At 42.2% G+C, this 26,607-nt stretch overlaps 1 protein-coding gene across 4 annotated transcripts in view; it reads left to right on the top strand.

Moving 5' to 3' along the window:
* Positions 1–26,607, top strand: part of PPP2R2B (protein phosphatase 2 regulatory subunit Bbeta) — a 410,135-nt gene that overhangs the window by 339,097 nt on the left and 44,431 nt on the right. For all 4 annotated transcript variants that reach the window (XM_069484165.1, XM_069484168.1, XM_069484166.1 and 1 more), the window contains one exon: positions 19,354–19,531. In XM_069484165.1, coding sequence (XP_069340266.1) covers positions 19,354–19,531 — 178 coding nt within the window. The remainder of the gene's footprint in view (positions 1–19,353; positions 19,532–26,607) is intronic.

The following is a 26,607-nucleotide window of genomic DNA, read 5'->3' as shown; positions in this document are numbered from 1 at the left end:
GTAACATTGAGCAACCTAAGGACAGAGACTTGTTTTTCTATTTACCAGACCTGGTATTTTGCCTGACACAGTACATTTTTTATAAATATTTGAAATCAACATATAGGAATCACTTAACATGTCCCAGGTGCTGTGCTGGTCACCTTCATATACCACTGTGCTTCTCAAAGTCTGGGATGTGGACACAGCTTTAAGCTATATTGAAACACATAACTGAGGAAGTTATTCCCTTCTTATTCCTTATTAAGTCATTCTGATGACATCAAGCTCAAAATCTCACTTTGATGTGAATATTTTTTTTTAACCTCCTTCATAACACTTATAAATCTTGATTTTTTTTAAACTAAGAACTGGCCTTAATCTCTAAGTCTTTCCAGGTGACCGTATCTCACGGGAATTTAAGAACAATTTTTTTCATTGTACTTTTATAATTTTCTTCTTTTTTTTTTGGCAATTCACAGAAAATTAGTTTTTAAAAATATATTACAATAATATAAAGTTCCCCATCAAAATAAATTTAACTAAAAAAGCAAATTAGTTTAAAGAAAATATTAAGTATTAATAGGTAATAGTACAGGTAAAACAGATAAGGCAAAAAATCTGAAAAGCGTAAAGAGTTTTAGAAAACACCATTCTAACCTTCCCTCAATTATTTGGGGAGCTTTTTAAAAAGTGATATACCCAAGTCTCGCCCCAGACCAACTGAGTTAGAATCTCAAAATACAGATCTAAGCAATGTGTATTTTCTCTTTCTCTTTAAGGGGCGCTCAGATGATTCTGATGAAAAGCCAGTTTAGGAATCTTTGAATGAGAAAATCTTTGATTTTCTTTATCTAAAATTTTTGATTCATTCTTTCAACAAACATCTGTTTAGTATCTACTGTACGTTAGGCCCTGTGTCCTAGACACTGGGGATACAATGGAAAATAATATAGTCAGACTCCGCCACTACTCAGCTTATGTTCTAACAAAAAGCATGTAAATACCATGTTCAGTGAATGTTATAACTTTGCAGACATTTTTTGGTTATGACTCTGACATTGAGTTTACTGTAGGGTGAAGCCTGCAGCCAGCTTTTTTTCCCCCTCTTATATTTGACTCATTTTTAAAGATCTAGATAACCCATAAATCTTCTTTATACTTGAAGCCAAATAACTTCACCAGAAAATGCCCTGGTATTGCCCATTCTCTGTCAGCCTGGGCTCCTCGCCGTGCTGTTCCTAACTGATGCCCTAATGACTTACCAGGTCACTTAACCTCACTGAGCCTCCGCTCTTTTACGTCTGTAAAATATTTATGATGTCAAACCTGCAGGATTTGTGTAAAGTTTAAAGGAGGCCATGTATATAAAGCATATGGGGAATCATAGGTATTTGGAAAAGGGCAGGAAAGTGGCAATTTTACAGAGGCTAGGTTCCAAAGCCATCCCATAAAGCAAGAGTCAGGTTTGGTCAAAAATATTCTTGAAAATCCTATATATCATCCATAAGATATGGTGTTCATAGTTTTTATAAACTCTGTACATAAGAATATATATGTGTAGGCCGGGCACGGTGGCTCACGCCTATAATCCTAGCACTCTGGGAGGCCGAGGTGGGTGGATTGCTCGAGGTCAGGAGTTCGAGACAGCCTGAGCAAGAGTAAGACCCTATCTCTACTAAAAATAGAAAGAAATTATTTGGACAAATAAAAATATATATAGAAAAAAAATTAGCCGACCATGGTGGCACATGCCTGTAGTCCCAGCTACTCGGAGGCTGAGGCAGAAGGATCGCTTAAGCCCAGGAGTCTGAGGTTGCTGTGAGCTAGGCTGACGCCATGGCACTCTAGCCAGGCCAAAAGAGCAAGACTCTGTCTCAAAAAAAAAAAAAAAATATATATATTTATATATATGTGCAAATATGTAGAATATAAAAATAATGTAGAATACAGGACTATTGTAAAAACTGTGAAGAGCTATTTATGAAAAATGCAATTCTTTAAACCTTAGTAGCTTATTCACATAACAAGATTCTTAGAGACGAGATCTACCCAGACTGTCTGAGGAAAGAGCAGATTTACCCCCCTCCCCATCTCATACTTGGGGGTCTCCAACCCATTATTTAAATTTGTTTCTTCCTTTTTTCTGCTTTATGCTACGCATATATAGCTGAATTCACATATTAAGTGCATATGTGATGCAGTGCAGTATATAATTATTCTTAGATTAGAGGCAAAATAAGTACTCAATAGAATATAAAATAGGTGGAAGTCAGGTACAGTAATTTGATGTTCAACTACAGTGATTTTAAATAAACTGCACATTTGTTCTCTTTTCCCTCTGTATGATTAGTTTTCCCTGCCTTTTAAGTTTTCCTTTCCTTTCTGTTGCCTCCGAGCTTTATGGTTTTTAAAGGAGGTCCTCTGTTTGCTGTTGGAGAAAATAATTCATATTCCTTCCTCCGGGAAGAAAAAAAAAATTAATGGAGTCTACAGTCCTATGAGTCAACCTCAAAAAATATAGCCTCCATTCCTGCCACTTTTCCCCTTCTCCCCCCATCCTATGGGCTTACATGTCGCAAAACTAGGGGGCAAAGAAGAGGTCAGCAGTGAGTACAGAAATGGATGGCAACCTTGAACACCTGAAGGGAACAGATAAGGTGTAGAGTTCTAAAAGGACAAAGCACAGCGCTGGTGAATGTGGAGAGAAAATTCAACCACTCAGGTGTAGAACGTGGAAACAGAGCCAAAGTGAAAGTACAGAAAAAGATCTCAGGGTCCTAGTAAATAACGTGAAAGTTAGTTAAAACTAGACCAGGCATAAATCCACCAAAATAGTATATTGTTCGAGAAGAAGTAATTACCTAATTTTATTCAGTTCAGGATAAACTATTATGCTATTAATCATATGGTTTAAGGATCTAGCTTTAAAATGAATCTGATGATGAAAAAGGCTTGCTGAACTTCTCAGATCAGTAGGGAAGTGAAAATGATAAGGGAGAGTGAAATAAATAGGGTCATTGCCTGAAAAAAGATTGAAAGGCAATTATAACAGCGTTCCAAACGAAATAAAATTTCTATCCAGAAAATAGTGACCAATTTGTGCTTTGTTCCCCTTAAACTATAGACTTAGAAATCTAAATTAAAACACTAGGAACTCAAGTTAGAAAAATGATTCCAGGAGGGTTATCAACCTAGTGCCAGGTTGGAGAAGGAAGCTAGAGAAATAATCATTTTCTGTAGGACTCATAAAAATATATATTCTCCACCAGGCTGGGGACATACAGGCAATGAGGAATGAGAAGAGCTCTATTCACCGGAGCAATCAGGTTCCGGAAAGACTTAGGGAAGAGAGTAGGTGGATAGAAGTGGGTGAACCAGGGAATATCGTAGGAATAGGTGTGGAGGTGACTACTAATATGGGATGTCCAGGGGGCAAGGACGAGCCCTAATTGGAGGGGTGTGACTCACTTGTTCTCCCTACTTTGTTTTCCTGCACTTGTTTCCTTGTCGCTTTCTCCTGAGCACTTAGGCTGAAAGTGTTATAAATTCAGTGCTGGAGTGACTCATTGGAGGCCATGTTCAGACTGGTAAACAGATGAAGTCATTGGTAAAGAGAAGAGAAAGGGCCAGACAGGCAGAGAGAAGCCGTTTAAGAGGCCAGGTGGCCCCTAACAGAGACAGGCAGAGGGAAAAACAGAAAGACAAAGAGTATTTTTCCAGGTCCCTAACAGCTTGCCAAGTCCCTGTTCCATTTCACATGTTTCATTTCAGTCCTGATGATCGGTAATTTTTTTCTATCCTACAATAATCCTTTTGGTTTTTATTTTTTTAAGTAAATTTAAGAAGGTTTCTATTCCTTAAAATCTAAAGAGCCCAGCCTAGAATATTATTTCACCTCCCTGCTTGCTTCTCTTTCTCCATCGTTGGTTCTGAAGGCTTGCTATCTTTTTTTCCTCTGTAGAGTCCTATTTCTGCTTTTTTTCTCAGATACCTTAATTTCTTTCTCATCCCATTCTTTTTACCTCTGTGCTTTTCCTATTCCTGCTGTCTCTCCTTGGAACTAGCAAACCTTCCCCTCTGGAGTTATCTCTCCTTTGTCTATATCATATAATAATTTTATTTTCCAAGATCATTACATTCACATCTACCTCAGCCACCAGGGAACAGAGGATTTAAGGTCTCTCCCACTCGCAAGCCTGATTTCAGAACATTGTCATTGTCTTCTACACCTTCCTAACTCATTTGCTCATCCTCTGACCAACAGCTTTTCTTGGGCAGAAAAATCCAATTATCCACAATCTACAGTTCATTAGATTGCTACCACCATCTCCCATATACACCAGTTTCTACTCCGGTGTTTCATTTTTAAGAGAAAGAAGTAGATCCAGAAGGAGAGGTTAGGAAATCACATCCAAGTTGAAAACAGTCAATAGTATGAAAGAAATTGGCTTGACATTAATTTATTTAAAAAAAGACTAGGAATTTTAGTGGGCAATAGGATATAGACGATGACAAAGGTAAATCTCTTTTTAACCTATGCAAGCAGGAAGCACATGTCTACTTTGGAAGAATAAAGGTCTCTCTGTGTTCTAAATTGGTAGATTGTGTGCAGTAAAGCAAAGCATTAGTGGAGGCCAACTGGCCCTGACCATTAGTGGGGTGACAAGATTGGGGCCCAAGTCTTGGTATAATCCATCAAAGTGGGAAGGGGATGGATTGAGAGCTGCCCACAAATATCTGAAGGGCTATGTGTGGAGGAAAGGATCAGACCGGCTCTTTGTCACCCAGGGAGCAAACAGGTGGATAGTTCAGGAAAGCGATTCTAAACTCACAGGAATGAGGAAGTTGTGCTCAGTCGAGCTGCTTAAGTTTTCCCAAGAAGAGTCCAGGGCAGACTGAAGAATCCTAAGAATCCTGCCCTAGCAGGACATTAGACATGATGACTTCCCTTTTTTTTTTTTTTTTTTTTTTTTACATTACAAAAGTAACACATGTTTATAGCAACAAGTCAAATACTACTATATTATCCTCCACTTCTCAAGGTAACTAACATCACTAGTTTGGTGCACGTCTTTCCATACCTTTTTCTGCGTCTGTACATATTTTAACATTAATGGATGAATACACATGACTCTGTTTTGTTTTTACAAAATTGAAATCACGCTATACACAATATTCTACCCAGTAATCTAAACATCCCTCTGGTCAAGTCATCTTCATTGAAATAACTGCAGGTATTCTAAAGTATAGGTATACTGTAAGCTTATTAAATCATTCCTCTATTGATAGACGTTCAAATTTTTTCTAGATTTTTGCTACAATATAATTGTAACTAGCAAGACTACAATAAATGTTCTCAAACATAGAAACAAACATACCTTGTTTTATTGCACTGTGCGTTATTGCACTTAAGATATTGTAGGATTTTTTTTCTTTTTTATGAACTGAAAGTTTGTGACAACGTCGCATCAGGCAAATCTTTTGGCACCATGTTTCCAATCCCGTGTGCTCATTTCATGTCTTTGTGCCTCGTGTTTTGGTAATTCTCTTGGTATTTCAAACTTTTTCATTATTATTAGATCTGTTATGGTGATCTGTGATCAGTGATCTTTGTTACTGTCACAATTCTTTTGGGGTGTTCTGAGTCTCTCACTTTAAATGAAAAGCTAGAAATGATTAAGCTTAGTAAGGAAGGCGTGTCAAAAGCTGAATTAGATCAAAAGCTGAATTAGATCAAAAGCTAGGTTTCTTGCACCAAATAGTTAGCCAAGTTGTGAACGCAAAGAAAAAGTTCATGAAGGAAATTGAAAGTGCTCCTCCAGTGAACACACGGATGATAAGAAAGCGATACAACATTATTGCTGATAGGGAGAAAGTTCGAATGGTCTGGATAGAAGGTCAAACCAGCCACAACATTCCCTTAAGCCAAAGCCTAATCCAGAGCAAAATCCTAACTCTCTTCAATTCTGCGAAGGCTGAAAGAGGTGAGGAAGCTGCTGAAGAAAAATGTGAAGCTAGCAGGGGTTGTTTCACGAGGTTTAAGAAGCCGTTCTGTAAAATAAATACGCAAGTGCTGATGTAGAAGCTGCAGCAAGTTACAAGCTCCAGCTAAGATAACTGATGAAGCTGGTTACACTAAACAACAGATTATCAATGTAGATGAAACAGTTTTCTGTTGTAAGAAGCTGTCATCTAGGGTTTTCATAGCTAGAGAGGAGAAGTCAATACCTGGCTTCAAAGCTTCAAAAGGCAAGCTGAATCTCTTGTTAGGGAGTAATGGCCACTGGTGGCTTTACGTTGAAGCTAAGGCTCACTTACCATTCTGAAACTCCTAGGGCCCTTAATAATGATGCTACATCTACTCTGCCTGTTCGCTATAAATGGAACAATAAAGCCTAGATGACAACACATCTGTTTACAGCATGGTTTACTGAATATCTGAAGTCTGCTGTTGAGACCTACTGCTCAGAAAAAAAGATTTCTTGAAAAATATTACAGCTCATTGACAATGCTCCTGGTCACCCAAGAGCTCTGATGGAGATGTACAAGGCGATTAATGTTGTTTTCATGCCTGCTAATCCAACATCTATTTTACAGCCCGTGGATCAAGGAGTAATTTTGACTTTCAAGTCTTCTTATTTAAGAAATACATTTGTAAGAGTTAAGAGTTTGGTGTATGGAAAACCTTCTTCTTACCCTCACATTCATTGGTTTTTGGCCTTGGCTTTACATAGTGGTTGGGAGTTGGGGGTGGTTCAAAATACCAATGCTTAGGTTCCACTTCACAGGCATTATGAAGTAACTTGTGGCGCTGAGGCATCAGTTTTTAACAAGAGGCCTTGTTTGATTCTACTGTGCAGCCAAGGTTGGGAATCAGACGATGCAACCCTGAAAAGTCAATCAAACGTCAATTTGTTCTAAATGGAAGTGTCACTAGTAATCACTACTGCCATCTGTTGGTGGGAGGCAGGGCTAGCACAGTTTAGCTATGTACGCAGCACTGATGAGATCTATGAAAGGCCTTGTTTTTAAAGTTGTTAGAAATGCATCTTTACATTTATCTAGACCTTTTTAATGTAAATGACTTCTCAGGCAACTTCCAACTGTAAGATTCTTGAAGTTATTATCAAGTTTATATTTATATTCTTGGTTCTGTATATTCCACAGTAAGAAATGACAGAATGTAGTGTGATATTCCTGAGGTCTTGTTGATCCTTGGTCACTAAAGATTCAGTGATATTTGCCCTAATAATTAATAGGAGAAAGTGCATTAACAAATTTTAGAAATAATTTCCTCAGTAGCAGTTGGAAAACAATTTTTGTGATTAATCCTAACCAAACTAATTAAAAATTAAACCACTGCCTCTCCCCACCCACCCCTTCCCCAGCTATAAATGTTAATTGGATTTTCTTCTACTGGAGTATTTTAAGACGTCTCCTTTTTTTCTTGTGGAATTACACAATGTGAAACATCAAGGGAAATAACAGGAAAGTCAGTGAACAGGGAAACACACTTTGAGAAACAGTGACGTTGGCAGAAAATGGAAGTGTCTGGGGAAAAAATAAGATAAAACTGGCAGACTTACAGGCTTCTGCATGGGCTGGTAATTAGACAGTGAGTTTATCTTCTGAGTGAAAGGTACTTTTCCCCTCTTTTTCCATAGACAGGCCAAAAGAAGTCAAAGACACTGAGAGCATGAAATTGTTAGTTTGCCGTGAAAACCATCTTTGATACATTGGGTTTAAAATATATATATTCATTCCCCAGGCAGCTTTTATGTGCTGTGTGTTATTCTTGTAACTGGCAATAGGGGATAAGTCTTTCAAATATATATATATGTTATATATGTATGCATATGAAATACTTTTTAATCCAAAATATCTTTATGAACTGGAACTTACTGCTGCCTATTGTGGAAGTTGGTGCTAGGTTTATTCTATCCACCCTAGATTTAGACTCTGTTTAGAAAGGGCATCCTTAAGAGCTGGGTTTCTCAACCTCCGAACTGTTGACATTTTAGCGGAGCTAATTCTCTGTTGCAGCAGGGGAGCTGTCCTGTGCATCATAGGCCATTTAGCAGCATTCCTGGCTTCTGCCCACTAATGCCAGTAACATCTCAATTGTGACAACCAAAAATATCTCCAGGCAGTGTTGGCCCTAATTGAGAGCCACTGATTTAGAGAATGGGACACTTATGGCCTTACTTTGCGGGGAGGTGGGGCGGTGAGTTGTCACTTCTTTAAAAACAACTTAACTGATTCCCCAATCTAAATTAGGGTCTGTATTTTTTTTCCTCTCATAAAACAATATACATCTCTTCATAGCGTTGGTGACAATTTATAACAATATATTTACCTTGAGGCATTAATGTCTATCTTCCCTATTAGTCTTTAAGTTCTACAACTTAATCTGTTTTGTTCACTCTGTACATGTACGACCCAGTGCAGTGATTGGCACTTAATAAATGTTTGTCACATGAAAGAATATAATTCTAAGATATTTAATAACCTGAAGCACAAAGCCTGACTTGGTCCAAAGGGGTTTTTCCACTCAGGGTTATTTCAATCTTTATGGCAAAGCCAGTAAGAGAAGAAATTAGGGACATATTGAGGCTGTTGAAGGGTGTGAGCAGGGAAATCTAAAAATTATATTATTTGGATAGGATTCCCCGGGGGTTTTTGGCAGGGTGCTGATGAATGGCAGTTTCATTCTGGAAACAACAGCTCTGATATGTCGCTGTAAGCCGGAGCCAACCTATCACTCCTGCTTTCTGAACTCCATCCACCATTGATCCATGGAAGAAACAAGCTTTTTTACCAAAGTGAGGTTTAATGCTCCATTAGTTTTCTGAGGGAAAATACCCCAGAACCAGGAGAAATGTATCGATAGAAAATAAACCTAAGTATAGACAGCATAAGAGGACTTTAAATGCTGCTTTTTATGTTTTTAAAAAAATGAAATTAAGATGCATATTTTTAAAAATGAAAAATGACTGACATTCTTCCTATTGAAAATGAAAGTGATTTAATTCGTTAGTGGTTTATTTTATTTGACAATCTTTGTACGTATTTGATTTGGTTTGTTACGCTGAATTACCCTTTAATAATGGGTACATATCATGCCAGACTATGCCCCCCCAGGTTGGTTTGATAATTGGATGAACATCCATATTGTTCAACGTTTTCATGACAATGAGTCGGAGCTATTTGCCAAACTTATAAGCAGGAGAGCTTTCAGCTTATTTTTATTTTCAATGACATTAATTGCTACCTAGTGACCAGTCATTCCACTAGCTACTTTTCCTAAGAAACGCTACATTGTCTAATCATGACAGAATTCCCTGGGTGGATGGAAGGGATACTAACACCTCATGGCCAATAAAAATAAAAAAAATTTCAGAAAATCTTCACCAGGCAATCTCAGAATGGACCGATTTTCTACAATTGGAAGTTAATGATAACAATGCTAATAGCTACCATGGGGCCGAAGCCAGACTGCCAGAGCTCAGGGGCAGCACCATCCCTTGATAACTGTATGACCTTGGGCAAACTTCATGACCTCTCTTGCTTTAGGATCCACATCCATAAGTGGAAATGATCTTAGAACCGACTTCATAAGGTGGCTGTGAAGATTCAATAACACGGTGCGCATAAAGGGATTAGCTCAGTCCTGGCGCAAAGCAAGTTCTCTGCAAAACGTTTGTTATGTGACATGTACCCAGCCCTGTGCTAAGTTTTCTCAACGCTTCTGAGAGAGTTACCTATCCCTGAGTTACGGAAGGGAGCCCTGATACCAAGAGAGATTAATTAACAGGCGCAAGGGCACAGGGCTGGTGAATGGCACAGCCAGAATCCAAGCCCAGGTCTGCATAACTGCAAAAGTCCTCCTGTGTCACATGGCCCCAGATTTGGTGCTTGTGTATCCCCTAGAATTTCAAAAGCCACGTACCTTCTTGAGCATTTTTAAGTAGACAACTAACTACACATTTCCATTGCAATGTTAAATAATTTCAGAAAATGCGATTTCAGAGTATAATAAACATTGGCAGTTTCAAATAAAACTGTTATATCACCTTTCTAATGAATCCAGTAGAATTTAAACATCAGCATAACTGGATACCCACCAATACTCGTAAAAAGAATACGTGAACAAGTTTTTCTTTAAAAGTCAGAAACTTTATATTGTTCCTTTTTTCTTCTTTAAACATCTATTTTTTATTGTATTTCACCCAAACAAATGTTTCAAAAGCTTTTTTTGATCTTCCACAACAAATATAGAAAGATTTTTTCCCGTATAAATATATGGGAAATATATTTATAAGACTATAAGAATTTAAAATTCTCTTCTATATTTAATTGTTGCTGTGATTATTAATAGAACATAATACACCAAAACAATATGAACATAAAATTCTGATAAATAATGATTAAACATAAAAAGTAAAGTGTCATTAGAAATGCTTATTGTTAATATAATGAGCTGGTGGGGATGGGGGTTATTTATGGGCCTTGATTAAAAGTATCATCCAATGTCCCTCCCAGAAGTGTTTATGCCTTGCATAGTATACATTAGTAAGATTCAGGATGAGTTAAGGTATGTCTTCTATGTCTTTCTTTTGCAAACATGAAAAGGAGAACCTAGACTGTGGTTATCTCCTGAAATAATCTGATTTTAGGAAGGAAACATGGAGGTTAGGGATGAGGAAACAGCTTCCCTTAATACTGTTCCACATAGTTCTTGGGAAGCCATCGCCTACTTCCAGGGGACAGTGCCCTCACTGAAGGTGACTGCTCTGTACCACTAAGCTGTGTTGCTTTGGAATGCGGATATTTATAGGAGGATCTAATGGCTCTCCTTCTTCAAGATGATTTATTCCTTCTTCCTTGAAAATGAAGTCTGGGTGTCCTTTAGCTATTGACTCTATCCCACACTTACAGTAATTGTTCCTGGAGAGTCACGAAGGATGTTTCTTGAAGTGACGAGGCAAGGTGATAAACTTCAAGTGAGGCTGGATCTGGAATTTCCAAGCTTTTCTGACAGCTTTATCATTTAGTGCCACTAGATGGATAGATAGTACATTCACCCCCACATTCTCCGCCGGGCCTCAGACCTGTGGTCCCAAAGCACCAGAGTCAGGATCTCATTACACCAAGGATGGGGTCGACACCCAGAACTTGAGCTCTCATCTTTCCTAGATCAAACAGCCTTGGTTTCAGCTTCCCGAAACATCTGGTTATAAACAAGAAAGGGTCAGGGGCTGGGTACTATCCACCTCCCCTAAGCTTCTTAAGGATACTTTGTGTGGCAACTTCCCAGCATGTAGCAGGTGCTCAATAAATGTTTGAAAGCTTCATTGGGGGCCAGCATGTGGTCATAACCCTCCTACATGTACTTCCCGATTGATGATACGGAACCCACCTAACCCTAGGACCTTCATATAGCCTGTCAGTCTAAATATAAAGTAATCTCAGTTATTTGGGGACGGAGGGAGGGAACATCTGTTGAACATTACCAAGGAGATACGGAACAAGCATGGATTTAAATTGATAGCAGTTTGTTTGAAATTCCCCATAATGTTGATTATGTTGATTGCACCTGACAAACAATGTTAGTCAAAGGTTTATGTGCTCATCTCTATGAGATTTGACCCACAGTTACCTGACAGCTAAAACCCGTTCACATCCTACAGATAAACATCTCTCTCTTCTTCCTTCCTCCTTCTCCAGGATTTCATCTTCTCTCTGTTCTGTATCTCCTATCTGGCCATCCCTTCTCTCTCAGAGTCTTGCTTTGAATCTGTCAACTTACAGGCGCTGGAGGTTGCAGCGGTAAACACAGCTGTTGTTTTCTTCTCTGTGCAAAGTCCGCTCATGGAGGTGCAGCGAGTCCCCCACCCTCCGCCGCCCCCCGCTGTGCATTTTCACAGATGTCTTTTGAAGTGGGGGCTTCAGGGGCTTCCTGTTTTCTAGGGCTCTGCTCAGCTTTAATTGTGTCCCTGAAGCGGGTGCTGTGACCCGCCCATCCCCACTTAGATGCTGTGGAAGATTGTGAAGAATTGCTGGTGTGGTCACCAAATAAGCCAAATGACAGCCACATTCATTTTGTTAGTGAATGGGTTCTGGGAAGTGAAGGATGATCTGGTATTTCCCAAGAGGACAGACAGGAAAGATACTGAGAGACAACCTGGGGGAGGAAGCCTGAAAGAGGGGTGGGGAGAGACAGAGGGATGCGGAGGGAGGGCAGAGGGTGCAGGACTGGGCAGTACTCACGCCTGCCTGAGCTTTCCTCACCCTCACAATAAAATCTGCGGTCCGGCTCTGATGACTGATCCAACATCTTCTCCGAATACCCTCCCTTCTCACTCCTCTTCGGCCACAAAACCTCTTTGCTGTTCCTCCTACACTCTATGCACACTCCAACCTCAGTGCCTTTGCACTTGCTATTCCCTCTGCCTGGAATGCTCTTCCCGAGAGAGCCACATGGCCCCCTCCCTTCTCCCTCCATTCATTCTCTGCTCAAATGTCTCCCCCTCACAGAGGCTTCCCATGATCACCCCACCTCAAGTAGCACACCCTCCACTTGCTATCTTCTTACCCAACTCAGGCTTTCTTCATATACATATACACACAAGAACTTACACCCCACGGAGATGGCTCACTTTGTGTCCCCAGCTCCTAGAACATGTCTGATATACAGGAGGGATTTAATAAATATTTGCTTAGTGAATAACTAAATCACTGACTCTGTCCAAGAAGTGCACAGAATCTCACACCTGCACATGAACACTTTGCTCTCTGCCTCTGAGCATTTTTTTTTTTTTTTTTTTTTTTTGAGGCAGAGTCTCGCTTTGTTGCCCCGGCTAGAGTGAGTGCCGTGGCGTCAGCCTAGCTCACAGCAACCTCAAACTCCTGGGCTTAAGCGATCCTACTGCCTCAGCCTCCCGCGTAGCTGGGACTACAGGCATGCGCCACCATGCCCGGCTAATTTTTTCTATATATATTTTAGCTGGCCAGATAATTTCTTTCTATTTTTTTTAGTAGAGACGGGGTCTCACTCTTGCTCAGGCTGGTCTCGAACTCCTGAGCTCCAGTGATCCGCCCGCCTCGGCCTCCCAGAGTGCTAGGATTACAGGCGTGAGCCACCGCGCCCGGCCCTGCCTCTGAGCTTTGACATTACTGGTGCCTCTGATCAGAGCACGGTTCCCTGTCCTCCCCATTCCCCACTTCTGCCTTAGGGACTCCCACTCACCCTTCGAACCCTGGCTGACTCAGGAGTCTTCTCCTTTCTGAGGTCTTCTCCTTCTGACGAAGGCCTTGACCTTCCCAGGTAGACACAGGACCCCTTGGCTGATACTGCCTGGGCAGTACCTACTGACCTCCACTACAGCACGACTGCCCTCCCTGAAATGTCTATTCGTTTAGCTCCCTCCTGAGCATTCAAATGTGCTTTTCCAGGGCCCAGAATGTGGAGTGACTAAGGGCATAGACTTCTGACTCAGAGAGTCCAGGCATGAGTAGCTAGCTTTGCCTCAGACTAGCTGTGTGACTTTAGACAAATTACTTAACCTTTCTGTGCCTCTGCTTCCTCATCTGTGCAATAGGGATTATATCTGCCAAGCTAAATCACAGGACATCAATGAGAATTCACTGATGAACTGCTTCTGTGTTTAAAACATTTTACACAGTCAGTTGGGTAAGAGGGTAGGGTGGAGAATGTGCTACTTGAGGTGGGGTGGTTGACGCCGGCTTCATCAGCGACGCTGCCGTGATGCTCAGACCAGAGGCTTTGAACTGAGCTAAAAGGTCCTGGCCTCATCCTGAGTTTCTTCTGGTCTGGTTCTGTCGTTTGGCAAAAAGGAGGCTCTGGTCCTGTGTCAAACTCTCGGCAGATGGCATAGGGGACAGCAGAAGCCTGGGATGGGGACAGAATACTAGGCTGTGCCAGCAACCCCTGCAAGTGACCTGGACAAGGCACTTGACCTCTTGGGTCTCAGTTTCAGGAACTGTCCCTGGTTACTATTATAGTTTTCAAACTTTCCTTATCCACAGAAATTCTTCTCTAAGCAAGATACTGAGAATCTAAGCATATGTTGCCAAGAAGAATGAAGGAGCAGAGGCCTAGACACCATGGCCTCCCACCGCACCCACCCCGCAAACACAGAGATGATGGCCGAGGAAGAGGCTCGAAGGGCCCCTCAAACCTAATGTTTCCTGATCCAACGTCATGTCCACATAGCACAGAGTCTTTCCCAAGTATTCATATTAGGCTGAACCACGTGAGATTACTGAAATTTGACAGTGTTCGGCTTGCAAAGATGGCAGTTTCACGTTTCAGCCTAATAGTTTCATTTGCAACAGTGGCTAAGTGTGGCCCACTGAGGAACCAGATTGCCTGGTTCAGATCCCAGCTCCTCAGCTTACTCTCTGGGTGACATTGCACAGGACACTTCACTTCCCTGCACCTCCCCTGCACAGTGGGGCAAACGGAAGCATCTTCCTTGTGAGGCTGGCTACTGAGGGCGCACAATGAGCTCACGCCCTGGAGTTGGGGGGGGGGGGGCGAGCCGTGGGAGGCTCTAGGCACAGCGACTGGCACACGGCATTGGAAGCCCCCCACGAATGTCTTCCAGAGAAAGCCCTGGCAGTGGCCTGTGGGCCTAACCTAACTCAGGGAATAGAATCCAAGTCTCCCTGCCCGGCCCCGGGAGGAGTGTGTGGCCAGAGAGGACGGAAAGCAGAGTCTCAACATGGTTTCCTGATTGTCCATCTTGTCCTGCCTGAACCACCCAACTTCCCTCTCTCCTCGTGACAGGCATCGAGGGCAGCAGGCCCGCCTTTGCCTAGGCATGGGCCTGATGCCGGAGTGGCAGGAGCCATAGTTAACTCCCCGCCCCCACCTTACCTAGGCGAAGCATTAGAGGCATCCCCAGATACCTGCACGGAGCCCGTCCCCATTAAGTGGTACATCATGGAATCTGTCAGCCCGAATTAGCAGGCAGGCCCGTCACGTTAAGCTAAAGCTCTGGGCTGGCAGCTCCCACTTTGTAATGCCTCTTGATCCGGGCTGTCATGCCGCCTTCGACGTCTCCGCAGCCACAGGAAACCTCTGCAGACAATGTCAGTAACAAAGCCCGCCCAGGGAAGAGGGAAGGAGGAGGAGCCACAGGAAGTCTTAAGGATTCCATTTCCCCTGTGGCCCTCAGGAGCCTGCTTTGAGTGCTGGTACCTCTGGAGGCAGAGGAAGCAGGTAGCAAAGTTCCTCTGTGACAGACTAAAAGCATGGCACGTGCTCCTGAAAGCACACACCACTGATGCCCTGTGCAAATACCACCAATCCCTGCAACACCTAACGGAGGTGTCTTAACCACAACACCACTGTGATTACCACTGCCATTCTTATCGTCAAGAATACCGTTTATTCCATAAATTCTCCTGGTGACTTACTCTTGTCACTTGCAGAGCATTTGTCACTTCCTGCCCTGTGTGATATTTCGGTGTGGCGTGGTACGGTGCCAAGAACACTGGCTTCGCAGTCAGGTGGACCCTGGAATCAAATCCTGGCTATGTCTCCTCCACCTGGGCAACCCCGGCCCAGGGACTTAGCCTCGCTGCGCCCGAGTCTCTTCTTTATAGTAGTACTTTGTGCTAGTACCTGTCTCGCAGAGTTGTTGAAAGGATTACTTGAGATTATATATGAAGAACACTTGACACTGTAGATGCCCAGTAAGTATTGTATTTCAGTGCAGAGTTCCTAAGGGCAAAGTCACCTTTTTATCCATTACAAAGCCTTAATTTAGGCGTGCCCTTAATTGGAGTCCAATAGTGTATCACCTTCCCTTTAAAAATTCTACCTTATTAGTCCTCAAACTTGTTCTCCATCCTACATCTGGAATGATCTGATCAAAACCTGAACTCGATCCTATCACAGACGTTGCAAATCCTTTCATTTTTTTCCCCATTTCATTTGGGATAATGGCAAAAGCTTTCCTTGGGGCTTGCTTCCTGCCTGGTCTGTCACCTCACCTCCCATGACAGTGCCCATCACTATCTCTGTCTCAGCAACACTGACCTATCAGTCCTTCACTCTTGCCTCTCTCACTCCTGCCACAGGACCTTTACACATACCTCTGACATTTCTCTGACTTCAGTGTTCTCCCCTCCCAGGCCTAGTGAAACTCCTACTCATCCCTCACCTCCCAGCCACTCATACATTCTCAGGAAACCCTCTCCAGGTCTCCCTGACCAGGTTCAGTCCCCCTTGGCACTCTTTGGCACTACATCCTCTCTTTTGGGCATTTGCCTCATTTTATTACGAGATGGTGTCATTCACATCCATCTCCCCTGACCAGATCAGATACAGAATGGCCGGGCCTGTGCCTGGTTTTACTCACCACTCTAGGCCCCCTGGACTGTACAGCGCTCAGTAAATGTTGCTGAAAACAGTGGGTGGAAGGGTGAACTGGGGGACAGATCATCCCCACGAGTCCCCACGACCACCCTGCGTGATGATGAAGGCACAGTGAGCGCAGTCACTGCTCTGCAGACAGTACGACGGGGAGGGAGCAGGTTGGTGGCCCTGGTCTCAGCCTGGCAGTGTGTGGCGGATCTGGGATCAGAACACAGGTGTCCTCCTAGTCCTGCCACCCCCAGGCTTGTGCCGTAGAACCATTGTCCACGCTAGGGTGGGGACCACAAAGGCTTTCTCTCCGTTCCTTTCCTGGCGTTCAGAGGACCCCTGACTCTCCCTACATCCGCATCTCAAGCCGTCTCTGGTTCCCGGGATATCCAGCATCACATCTGTTGAACTCTGTGTTTCCTCTGAATTGTTCACTTAATTTAAAAACTCCCTCAGAGGTGAGCTAAACTCCCTCCAGGCTGAGCTGGGAGAATGCTGTTTTCTGAAAGGTTATGTTGTTGAGGTGACTGCACTTCACAACATCTAACCTTTGTCTGTGCCGCCTTCTCTCCACCACCTGGGTTGAAGCCAAGTCAGAAGTTGAAGTCTTAATCTGCCATCTGAGATCAAATCAGTCAGGGCTCAGTTGCAAGAGATGATTTGCTTGGAAAGAAAAAAGCTTTGGGTTCTTTTATTTTCTTTTTTCTATTAAAGGACCAGGACCACACCTGTGTTGTGAGGTTTTTGTTTGGTGAGTTTTCTTTATTATTATTATTTGTGCTCTCAATCCCTTTCTTAGGAGCCAGTTCACCTAGAATTTGAAGATGGGAGTCTGAAAATTGACCAATCTTATGTTATATTTGCCAGAGGGGGATTCATGTGTAGGAAACTATTTAACTGCCTGATTCTCTTATCTGTGGGAAAGAAAACATTTACTCGCATATTCTTACTCATCCAACAAATACTTAGAAGTTTTTATGTATCAGTAAGGTGGCCATATAACTGATGTCCAAACTGGGACAGTTTCGATTGAGAAAGTGGACACTACCTGCTTCATACTCTAAGACAACAGGTATAAACCAAGATTTTCTCAGGTCAACCAGGCTGTCATTGAGTGCCCTATATATTAGGAGCTGAATTTGGGCTATTAAAGTCTTGGGTGACTATAAGGTTTTTTAAAATACCCTTAAGCTGGGATGGGGTCTAGCCTCCCAAAGCCATGAAATAAAAAGACATAAAGGATAAATTTAGATGAAAGTAGAACTAGAAATTTCTTTTAGGTCGTCATTAAATATGAAATGCCCGATTTCAAATCAAAAGTGTAGTTTATTATATCTCAAACAAGGAGCGGTACAATTAATCAAAGGATGGGCCTACACTATAAACGCAGTTTTGCCATCTTAACGGCAGCTTGCTTATGCCAGCAGCGAGGAAGCTTGGAGAGCGAGTGGCAATGAAATAGCAAAAGGCGTTTTCCACACCTTGTTGAGAATTGAATATTTTTCCTTGCAAGAAGTGATCCCAATCCTGGAAGAAGTGGGAGTCAGTTGGTGCAAGGTCTGTTGAATATGGTGGATGACAGAGAGTTTCCAAGCCCAGCTGCTGTAGTTTGAGCAGCATTGTTTGTGCAAGATGTGGTTGAGTGTCCTCTTGCAAAGGGATTTCCCTGTCTCTATTGCCCAGTCTCAGCTGCTTAATCTCAAGCATCCTCATCATTTCATCCAATTGGTTGCAGTAGACATCCGCTGTAATTGACTGACCAGGTTTTATGAAGCTGTAGTGGATAATACTAGTGCTGGACCACCAAACAGACACCATTAGCTTTTTCTGATGAATTCGGTTGTGGACTGTTTTTAGCACTTGATCTTTATCTAACCACCCTGCCAAATGCTTGTGATTGTCAAAAAGAATCCATTTTTCATCATGTGTAACAATATGGTGTAGAAATGGTTCACCTTTATGTCGTGACAGCAAAGAAAGGCAAGCTTCGAGATGATTTCTCTTCTGACACTTGTTTAATTCATGCAGAACCCATCTATCCAACTTCTTTACCTTGCCCATTTGTTTCAAACGGTCCAATATTGTTGGAATAGTAATGTCACACCTTGCTGCTAATTCACTCATAGGTTGAGATGGATTCGCTTCCACTGTAGCTGTCAGCTCATCACTATCCACTTTGGGGTCAGGTCATCCACGTGGTTCATTTTCAAGATTAAAATCACCAGAACAGAACTTCTCAAACTATCAGTGTACTGTGTGTTCATTAGCCACATCCTTCCCAAACACTTCATTGATATTTCGAGCTGTCTACACTGCATTGTTTCCACAATGAAACTCATATTCAAAAATAACATGAATTTTTGACTCACCCATGGTTTCACAAAAATTGCTCTAAAAAAACAGATTTGAAAGATAGTCACAAGCCAAAGCATAAATTTTGAAGACTGAGGATGTACATTTACAATAAAAATAAAACAAGAGTTGTCAAAGTGAAATGTCAGAGATATCAACCGTCAAACTTAGTACTTAAGGAAATCGGACATTTCATACTTAATAACCTAACAAAATTTTCCCACAGCTTCTGTTTTCAAATAGATTTTATGTGTTTTTTTTTAAAAAAAAAAAAAACCTGAAAACAACAACTCTGAAAGGTAGTGACCCCACAGTGGAATCCAAGATCCCCTGAGATGAGGCCACCTGAATGGCCTGGGAGGAAAGTTTAGAATTTACAAAAGATGAAATTTCTCATCAGGGCTAAGTGATGGTGATATCTTTTGAGAAAGCAGGAAAACCAAAAGGAACAGAAAATAACAGGAACAACATGTGATTTGTTCTTAGTCTCCTTCTTTCTCTAACTTCAAGCTTCTTTAAGGTGGTTGTGATTTTGTGTGTGATAATGAAGGACATAAACATGCACATTCTTTTCCTAGGAAAGAGCTTTGGTTCTGAAGTGATTTGTTTCTCTCGCCTCCCAGGTGCCTGTCCTGAGACCCATGGACCTGATGGTGGAGGCCACCCCACGAAGAGTCTTTGCCAACGCACACACGTATCACATCAACTCCATATCAGTCAACAGCGACTATGAAACCTACATGTCCGCTGATGACCTGAGGATTAACCTATGGAACTTTGAAATAACCAATCAAAGTTTTAGTATCCTTTCCTTGCAGCTAATCGTCAATTGACATAAATCAAGACTATCCAGGTATAAGCAGGTTTGGGGGGAAAAATGGAATAGAAAGGAGCACTCACAACTGTTAACACCCGACACTTATGTAGAACTTGCCCCTTTTAAGATACACTGGCATCTGTAAGACTCTTTCATCCTAATAATAACGTTAGGGAAATATTGAATTATAAGTAGTGGGTCACGGCTATCTCTAGATTAGAACTCTGAATCAATTGCTTCATGTAGAGGCATTTATGTGTCATGAGTTAAAATTAAATATGATTTTATCAATAATAAGATAAGACCCTGGAATTCAGTTAGGGTTACTTCCTCTGTTAATTCATAAATGGTCTATATGGACAGCATGGACCTCAGGTATACATGAGATGGTTTCTGTTGTATCGTGATAGTGAAAATAATAGTGGCTGACATTTATTGAGTTCCAAGCATGTGCACTGCTTGGAGAGGTATGTCATTTTACCTCTCATCGAAGTATAATATGCATACTGGAGTATACGTATACTTGCACAGCTTGATGAAATTTCACAGACAACCCACCTGTAACCACCGTCCACATCAAGAAACAGAACTTTACTAGCCATCCTCAAGCCCCCATCACGCCTCCTTACAGTTTCTAACCCCATAATGTGAGTATCATTTTCTAACCCTATAATGTGAATATAACAACCCTACAAAGTGAGTATCATTTTCTACTATTTAACTAAAATTTGGAGAAATCAAGAAAATTGCTGAATAAGTGTCTCACTGAGTATTCTCACCCCACTCTGTTGACCTCTACTTAATGATAAAAATTGGTCATTTGCTAAGTACCTAGTGTGTACTCCATTCCTCCACAAACCTGATTCTTTGCTATAATTCTCACTCTCAATTCGTGGCTTCACTGCTTGGGCAGCTGGACAACTGACCCAAGAGTCAATATTGATTCTCCTCTTGCACACACCAGCCTCCCCTACCCCCAACCCAGTCTATCCATGAGCCCTGCCAAATGCTTCCTCTATACTAAATCTCAAATCAACTCGTATTTCTCCATCTCCACTCCTACCAACCCAGGCTGGCATGAGCCACTGTTGTCTCTCACCTGTGTGACTGCAGTGATCTCCTATCTGGTCTCCATTCTTTCTTGCTCTTTTATACAACACAGGTCCCACATAACAGTCAGAGTGGACCTTTCATCATGTAATCCAGGTATCACTTCTTCCCTGCTAAAAATACTCTAGTTCCTCCCCACTGAACTTAGAATAAAATTCAAGTTATTTACCTAGGCCTCTATGGTGCCATATGTTCTGGTCCCTGCCTCCTTCTTGTCATATCACTCTTCCTCAGTGCACTCTATTGCAGCCAACTAACCACTTTTCTGTTCCTGGATAAATCTTGTTCTTCCATTCTTTGCATTTGCTGTTCCCTCTTTCCAGAACATTCTGCCCCCAGAGTTCACATGGCTAGCTACCTGTCAATATTCAGGCCTCAGAGGCACTGTCTCCCATTAACTCTCAAGTAGCCACCAATAACTCTCTATCCCTGTTATCTTCCTAGTACCCATCAGTATTTGAAATTATCTTTTTATCTGTGTATTTTTGGTTTCCCCATATGAGAATGTAAATTCCGAGAGTAGAGACTTTGTATGATCCAGCGTATAGAACACTCTGACATATATAGAAAGTTGGTTGGACGTGTCAAGTAGATCATCAAAGTGGAGATATTCAGTAGACAGCTGATCATGACACGTAACCTGACACGAAATTTATCTTTAAGGGTTATAGTAAAGCTCTGAATATTCTGATATAAACTAGACCCCATAATGACTCAAGTAAATAAAAGATGATTTCTTCTAGAAAGCCAAATACTGATGACCCCCACTGGCAGGCAGCTCATCCAATCAGTGATTCAGAGACTCGGCCCTCTGATCTTGTGGCTCCCCGACATCACCATGTTTATCGAGAGCAAAAGGGGGAGATCACAGAGGACCACACGGGAGGTTCTCATGAGCCAGGCCTTAAAATAGCATGCGTTCTGTTGGCTGGAACTCAGCCATGGGGCCACCTCCAACTGCAAGGCAGGCTGGGAAATGTAGTCTAGCTGTGTGCTCAAGAAAAAAAGACCACAGAGAGCGCTCAGCAGTGTCCAAAGGCTTTTCAGGGGGAAGCAGCTTTAATTTGGTAGTGACAATTATGGGATATATTTGGAGGCATTGAGAACTGACCATCAGGACCATGGCTGGCATCTTTTGTTGCTTCCAGAACAGACTCGACATGCTGTCTGGGCCTGGGAGACGCTGCCACGGATTTTGCCTGGCAGTGCAGCAGCTAATAGAATGAGTGTGGGCGGTGGTTCCCTTTCTCTCTCCACATCTATTCCAAGAGCCAGAAATCTGCTCAGGCTCAGCTGGCTGTCACTCTGAGCTTCTGCTTTCCCCAGTCTAGGTGACATGTTTTCTGAATTTTGCCTGTGGGCCTTCAAGGCGGAGGGAAGTTTCTTTAGGCACTTTAGGAGACAGATGCCTTGGGGAGAATGCAAAGGGGAAATATTAATAGCACAGTTTAGGTTATATTCAGCAGATGTGTGACAGCCTGCCAGATGCCGGCATACAAATGAGACCGTGCCATTCACCCTTAAAGCAGCCATATGTAAAATAATCATTGTCATCATGAGAATGATGATAACTGATATCTATATAGCTCTTTTCAACCAGACCGCCCTAAGCAGTGGGTAGACTCTACAAACTGGGACCCTTTTGCCTCTCATCCCCGAAGCGTAGCCACCTCTGGGGTAGGAAACAGCCATCTTTAAAAACAGCCTTGGAAAAATACTAACCACCAAGCAGGTCTTAAATCATCTGTTGTTTAGCACCTGTTTCTGTAATGCCCCTTCTGCACGAAGGAGACAGAAGAAATATGGTTTGTGAGAGAATGACATGGGTTTGCCAAAGCGTGGTGTGGGTACCCCGGAGGTGGTAGGCAAGATGCTTTTAAACAATATGTGGACTTGTTTTGTTTTCATAGTTACGTATTTATTTTAATGAATGTTAGAAAACACAACTATCATATCCTATGATTTCACAGATATTGAAAATCCATTTAAATTACATAGTAAGTATATGTAAAGTGTTAAGTAAATAGTACGACAAGTGTTCTGGAGATATGGTTAGAAAAACAAGGGTCTGGGCACGGTGGCTCATGCCTGTAATCCCAGCACTCTGGGAGGCTGAGGTGGAAGGTTCACGTGAGGTCAGGAGTTTGAGACCAGCCTGAGCAAGAATGAGACCCCATCTCTACCAAAAATAGAAAAACTTAGTCGGGTGCAGAGGCACATGCCTGTAGTCCCAGCTACTCGGGAGGCTGAGGCAGGAGGATCGCTGGAGTCCAGGAGTTTGAGGTTGCTGTGAGCTATGATGACATCATTGCACTGTAGCCTGGGCGACAGAGAGACTATCTCAAAAAAAAAAAAGAAGAGAAAAGAAAAGAAAAACATCATGATTTGGTTGTGACATTTGCATTATGGTTGAAAACTCAGAGTTTAAAGTCCAACGAGTGATAGAGTTCTCACCCAGCTCTACTGCTTTCTGGCTGTGTAAGCTTTAACATGTTTTTTAATTTATCCAAGCCTTACTTTATTTTGTCATCTGGAGAGAGGAGCTCTATCAAAGAGGATTGTGAGAATTAAATACACACTCTTAGGGTGTGTATTTATCTTGCTAGGTAAATGATCAATAAACAGGGACTTACGCAATCATGATTGTTGAAAGGAGAGGAAAACTAAAAAAGTTGATTAGAATGGTTGGTTCTATTTTGCTGAATTCATTATCTGGGTCATCTTCTCAATTCTAGACTCCTCCTTTGGCTTTGTTCTTGGGTATGATTTGCAAGATGTTGCTCATTATACCCTACTTACCAGATATTTGCAGGATCTCTGAGGTCTAGGGCCTTGTGTTTAGCACCAGATCAGAGCAAGGAGTTCCTAACCTCATGGCACCTGGTCACGAATCCTCTCCCTTCCCTCCATAGCCAGTCTGTCCTTGTTGTGTGTAACAGGTTCTAGCTTAAAGTAGTCACACTTTGGTCTTAATAAGACTACATCGGGACCATGAAAACTGATTTCTAGATTAGTAATTTTCCAGAACAAGAGGTAGCCCTAAGTTTTTAATAAATGAAAATTGCTATTAAAAGATACTGCTTCTTTATGAAAACTATGGTATACCTAAGAACCCTTTGAACTCTTTTCTGAGAACTAAGAACGAGTTTATCTGGATTCTTACCTAGTCCAAGATAGGACCTAAGATAGACCCGTATCAATTAAAAGTAAAGACACAGGCCTCAACAGCTACGTATTGAGGCCTAGTTTGTGCCAGGCACTGCACTAAACCTGATATAAAAATGAAAAGAAACCCATTTTCTGCTTTCAGAATGACATTCATCAAATAATCACACTAATCAGTATATAATTACAAAATGACATAAGTTCTGTGAAAGGGAATATGGTTTTGTGAATGCATTTTTTTAATCCTAATGTAGTGTATGGAATAAAAGAAGGCTTTGCTGAGGAAGACTGTTGAGTTGATATCTGAAAGAAGGAAGGGTTAACTTGGCAAAGAGGAATGGAGAGATGTGTCCAGCATGTACAAAGGTCCTGTGGCAGGAGAGAGCATGACATATTGGAGGAACTCTAAGAAGGCTACTATAATGGGAGCCCAGACAGTGAGGTGGGACATGGTGTAAGTGAGGCTGGAAATGGTAGCAGAAGCCGGACCTTAGAGAAATCCGGTCTCTGGGCATGAGACAGAGGATTTCTGTGGGAGAAGCCAACTGGATTCCAGGGGTACTTCATCTCTAACCTTAGTCTCAGCAGCCATGTGTGGCAGCTTCATTTGTTAACTAAGCTGAGGCCCTTTTGGAGTTGATTCCTTGATCAAGGGATCACATAGACTCAGCTCTTGGCTTCCAGATTCTAGCACCCCTTAGCACCATGGACAGCAGCTGTCCTTTTAGTAATAACCCAGTGGTGTTCTGCCAGGCGGGCTTTGGGGGAAGCTGTGGGGCCTCGTACACGTTTCTCTGCCTCGTGGCTTCAGTGGCTTCAGCCTGCCAGGGGATCAAATGTACATGTCAATCTCAGATTGGCTTTTAGAATAAAAAGAGCGGCTCCCTTCTAATGACACACCCAGCACACTGGCCTGTGTGTGCCAGGGCAGCCTCCTCCCTCCCGTATGAAAAGCGGCCTCGGCGGTTTTCCCAGGCCAGGTGCCTTGCTAGTGTGCATGCTAACCCTCTGTGTCTGAGGCCAGCCCTAGGGCCCTAGGAGCCTGGGGATTTCTCCTCCCACAGGACCTCATGTCAGGGGAGAGGGCAAGAATTCACCTGTGCAGATTTCTCTTGGTTTTCTTGAGCTTTCTTAGAGCAATATAGCTTAGTTGGAATGCAAACTCCGGAGTCAGATTCACTGGGTTTGAATCCAGCTTCATCTCAGATCTGTGTGACTTTTATAAGTTACTGAATGTCTCCCTAGCCTTCAGTTTCCACATCAATTAATGAGATAATATGATCTAATAAAGTTGTGAGGATTAGATGAGGTAATCATGTAAAGTACTTAGCAGAGCACCGGATGCAGAGTGACGGTCAATACATGGCAGTTGTGATTATGTGGGGCCTTTCCCCGGTCCCCATTCTTCTCGCCTTAGATCCTGTTCTCTCCTAAGAAAACTACAGGCTAAGCAATTTATACTATACAGGCCTAGCAACTTGGCCTATTGACCCACTGTGGGTTTTCTGCTTTAAAAAAATGCCTAGAGAAGGTGCTAAGTCATAAGGATGAATTAAAGAAAAAGCCATAAATATTTACTGAGCACTTACTCTGTGCACTGGAGATGCCATGAAGAATAAAACTCCATCCCTGAAGTCATGCCCTTGTGCTCTGGAGGGTGGGTGGACCAATTAGACTTCAGCCAGAGAAGCAGAACCAGCAAATGAGAAGTGTGTGTACAGAAAAAGAGGAAAAGAGGAGGCGGGGGGCGGGGAGAGATAAGGAGAGTGATTGACTTATTACAGTGAATCGGCTTTGCAATTGTGTGGCTGGCCATGCAAGTCCACAGTCTGCAGGGCAGGCAGACAGGAAGGGAAAATCACAAGCAGACTGGAACCCCACAGGCATGAGTGAAGCTTGTCCACAGGTGGTAGTCAGGAAGGAACATTTAGAGGGAACAGAGAGCAATTACAGACCCAGTAGGCATTTGGAGTCTCTCCCTTAAGGAAGGCCTGAGTGATCTTTTAAATGCCTTCCAACTGATTAAGTCAGGCCCACCCAAAATAATCTTCCTTTTGATTAAAGTCAACCGACTAGAGCCTTTACTCACATCTGCAAAATCCCTCCACAGCAGTACGGGGATGAGTGTTTGAATGACTGGGAGAATGTGTACTGCAAAATGATTGCTTGCTCCCTTCTGTCCCCTAACTCTCCAGAGAGAATATCCCTTGTAGCCTACCCTAACCAGAAACATATTAGAAAGGGAAGTCTAAGGATTATGGTTCAGCCTAACCAACTTAACATATCACCAAGCCATAAAGTGAGTATGGGGGCCAAAGGAGACAGCACGCAAGAGGAGATGAATCTATTTCTTGAGCTTGCATTAAGTGCCAGGTATTTACACATATCATCTCCTGTAGGTTTTTTTTCCTCTTTGGGTACCTGAGTTAACAGGTTCAAAGGCATTCAAGATGATTTAATTGGTCACAGAATTTGGGATTAAAATATACATTCTCTTATTCCAAAGTCTAGCAAAATCTATTATAGCACACCATCTCAAAGTATTTAAATAATTGAAATAATGTGTGCTTAGCGTTCTCATAGAGGTGCATTCAGAGTGCTTTGAATATATAGGGCAGGAACAATCATAAAAGAAAGGCTGAATGCTTCATAAGGAAAGTAACATCTGAGTTGTCTTCTGAATTGGAAATTTTTTAATGGTAAGATTTCAAGCTCTCTGTCTTCCATGAGTAGGAAAGAGTTTTTGGTTATGGAGCTTTCGAGTGCTCCCCAATCATAAAGGCTG

Source organism: Eulemur rufifrons, chromosome 10 (assembly GCF_041146395.1).
Source record: "Eulemur rufifrons isolate Redbay chromosome 10, OSU_ERuf_1, whole genome shotgun sequence".
Lineage (NCBI taxonomy): Eukaryota > Metazoa > Chordata > Mammalia > Primates > Lemuridae > Eulemur > Eulemur rufifrons.
The sequence above is the reverse complement of the archived record's forward strand: the minus strand, read 5'-3'. Positions and strand labels throughout refer to the sequence as shown.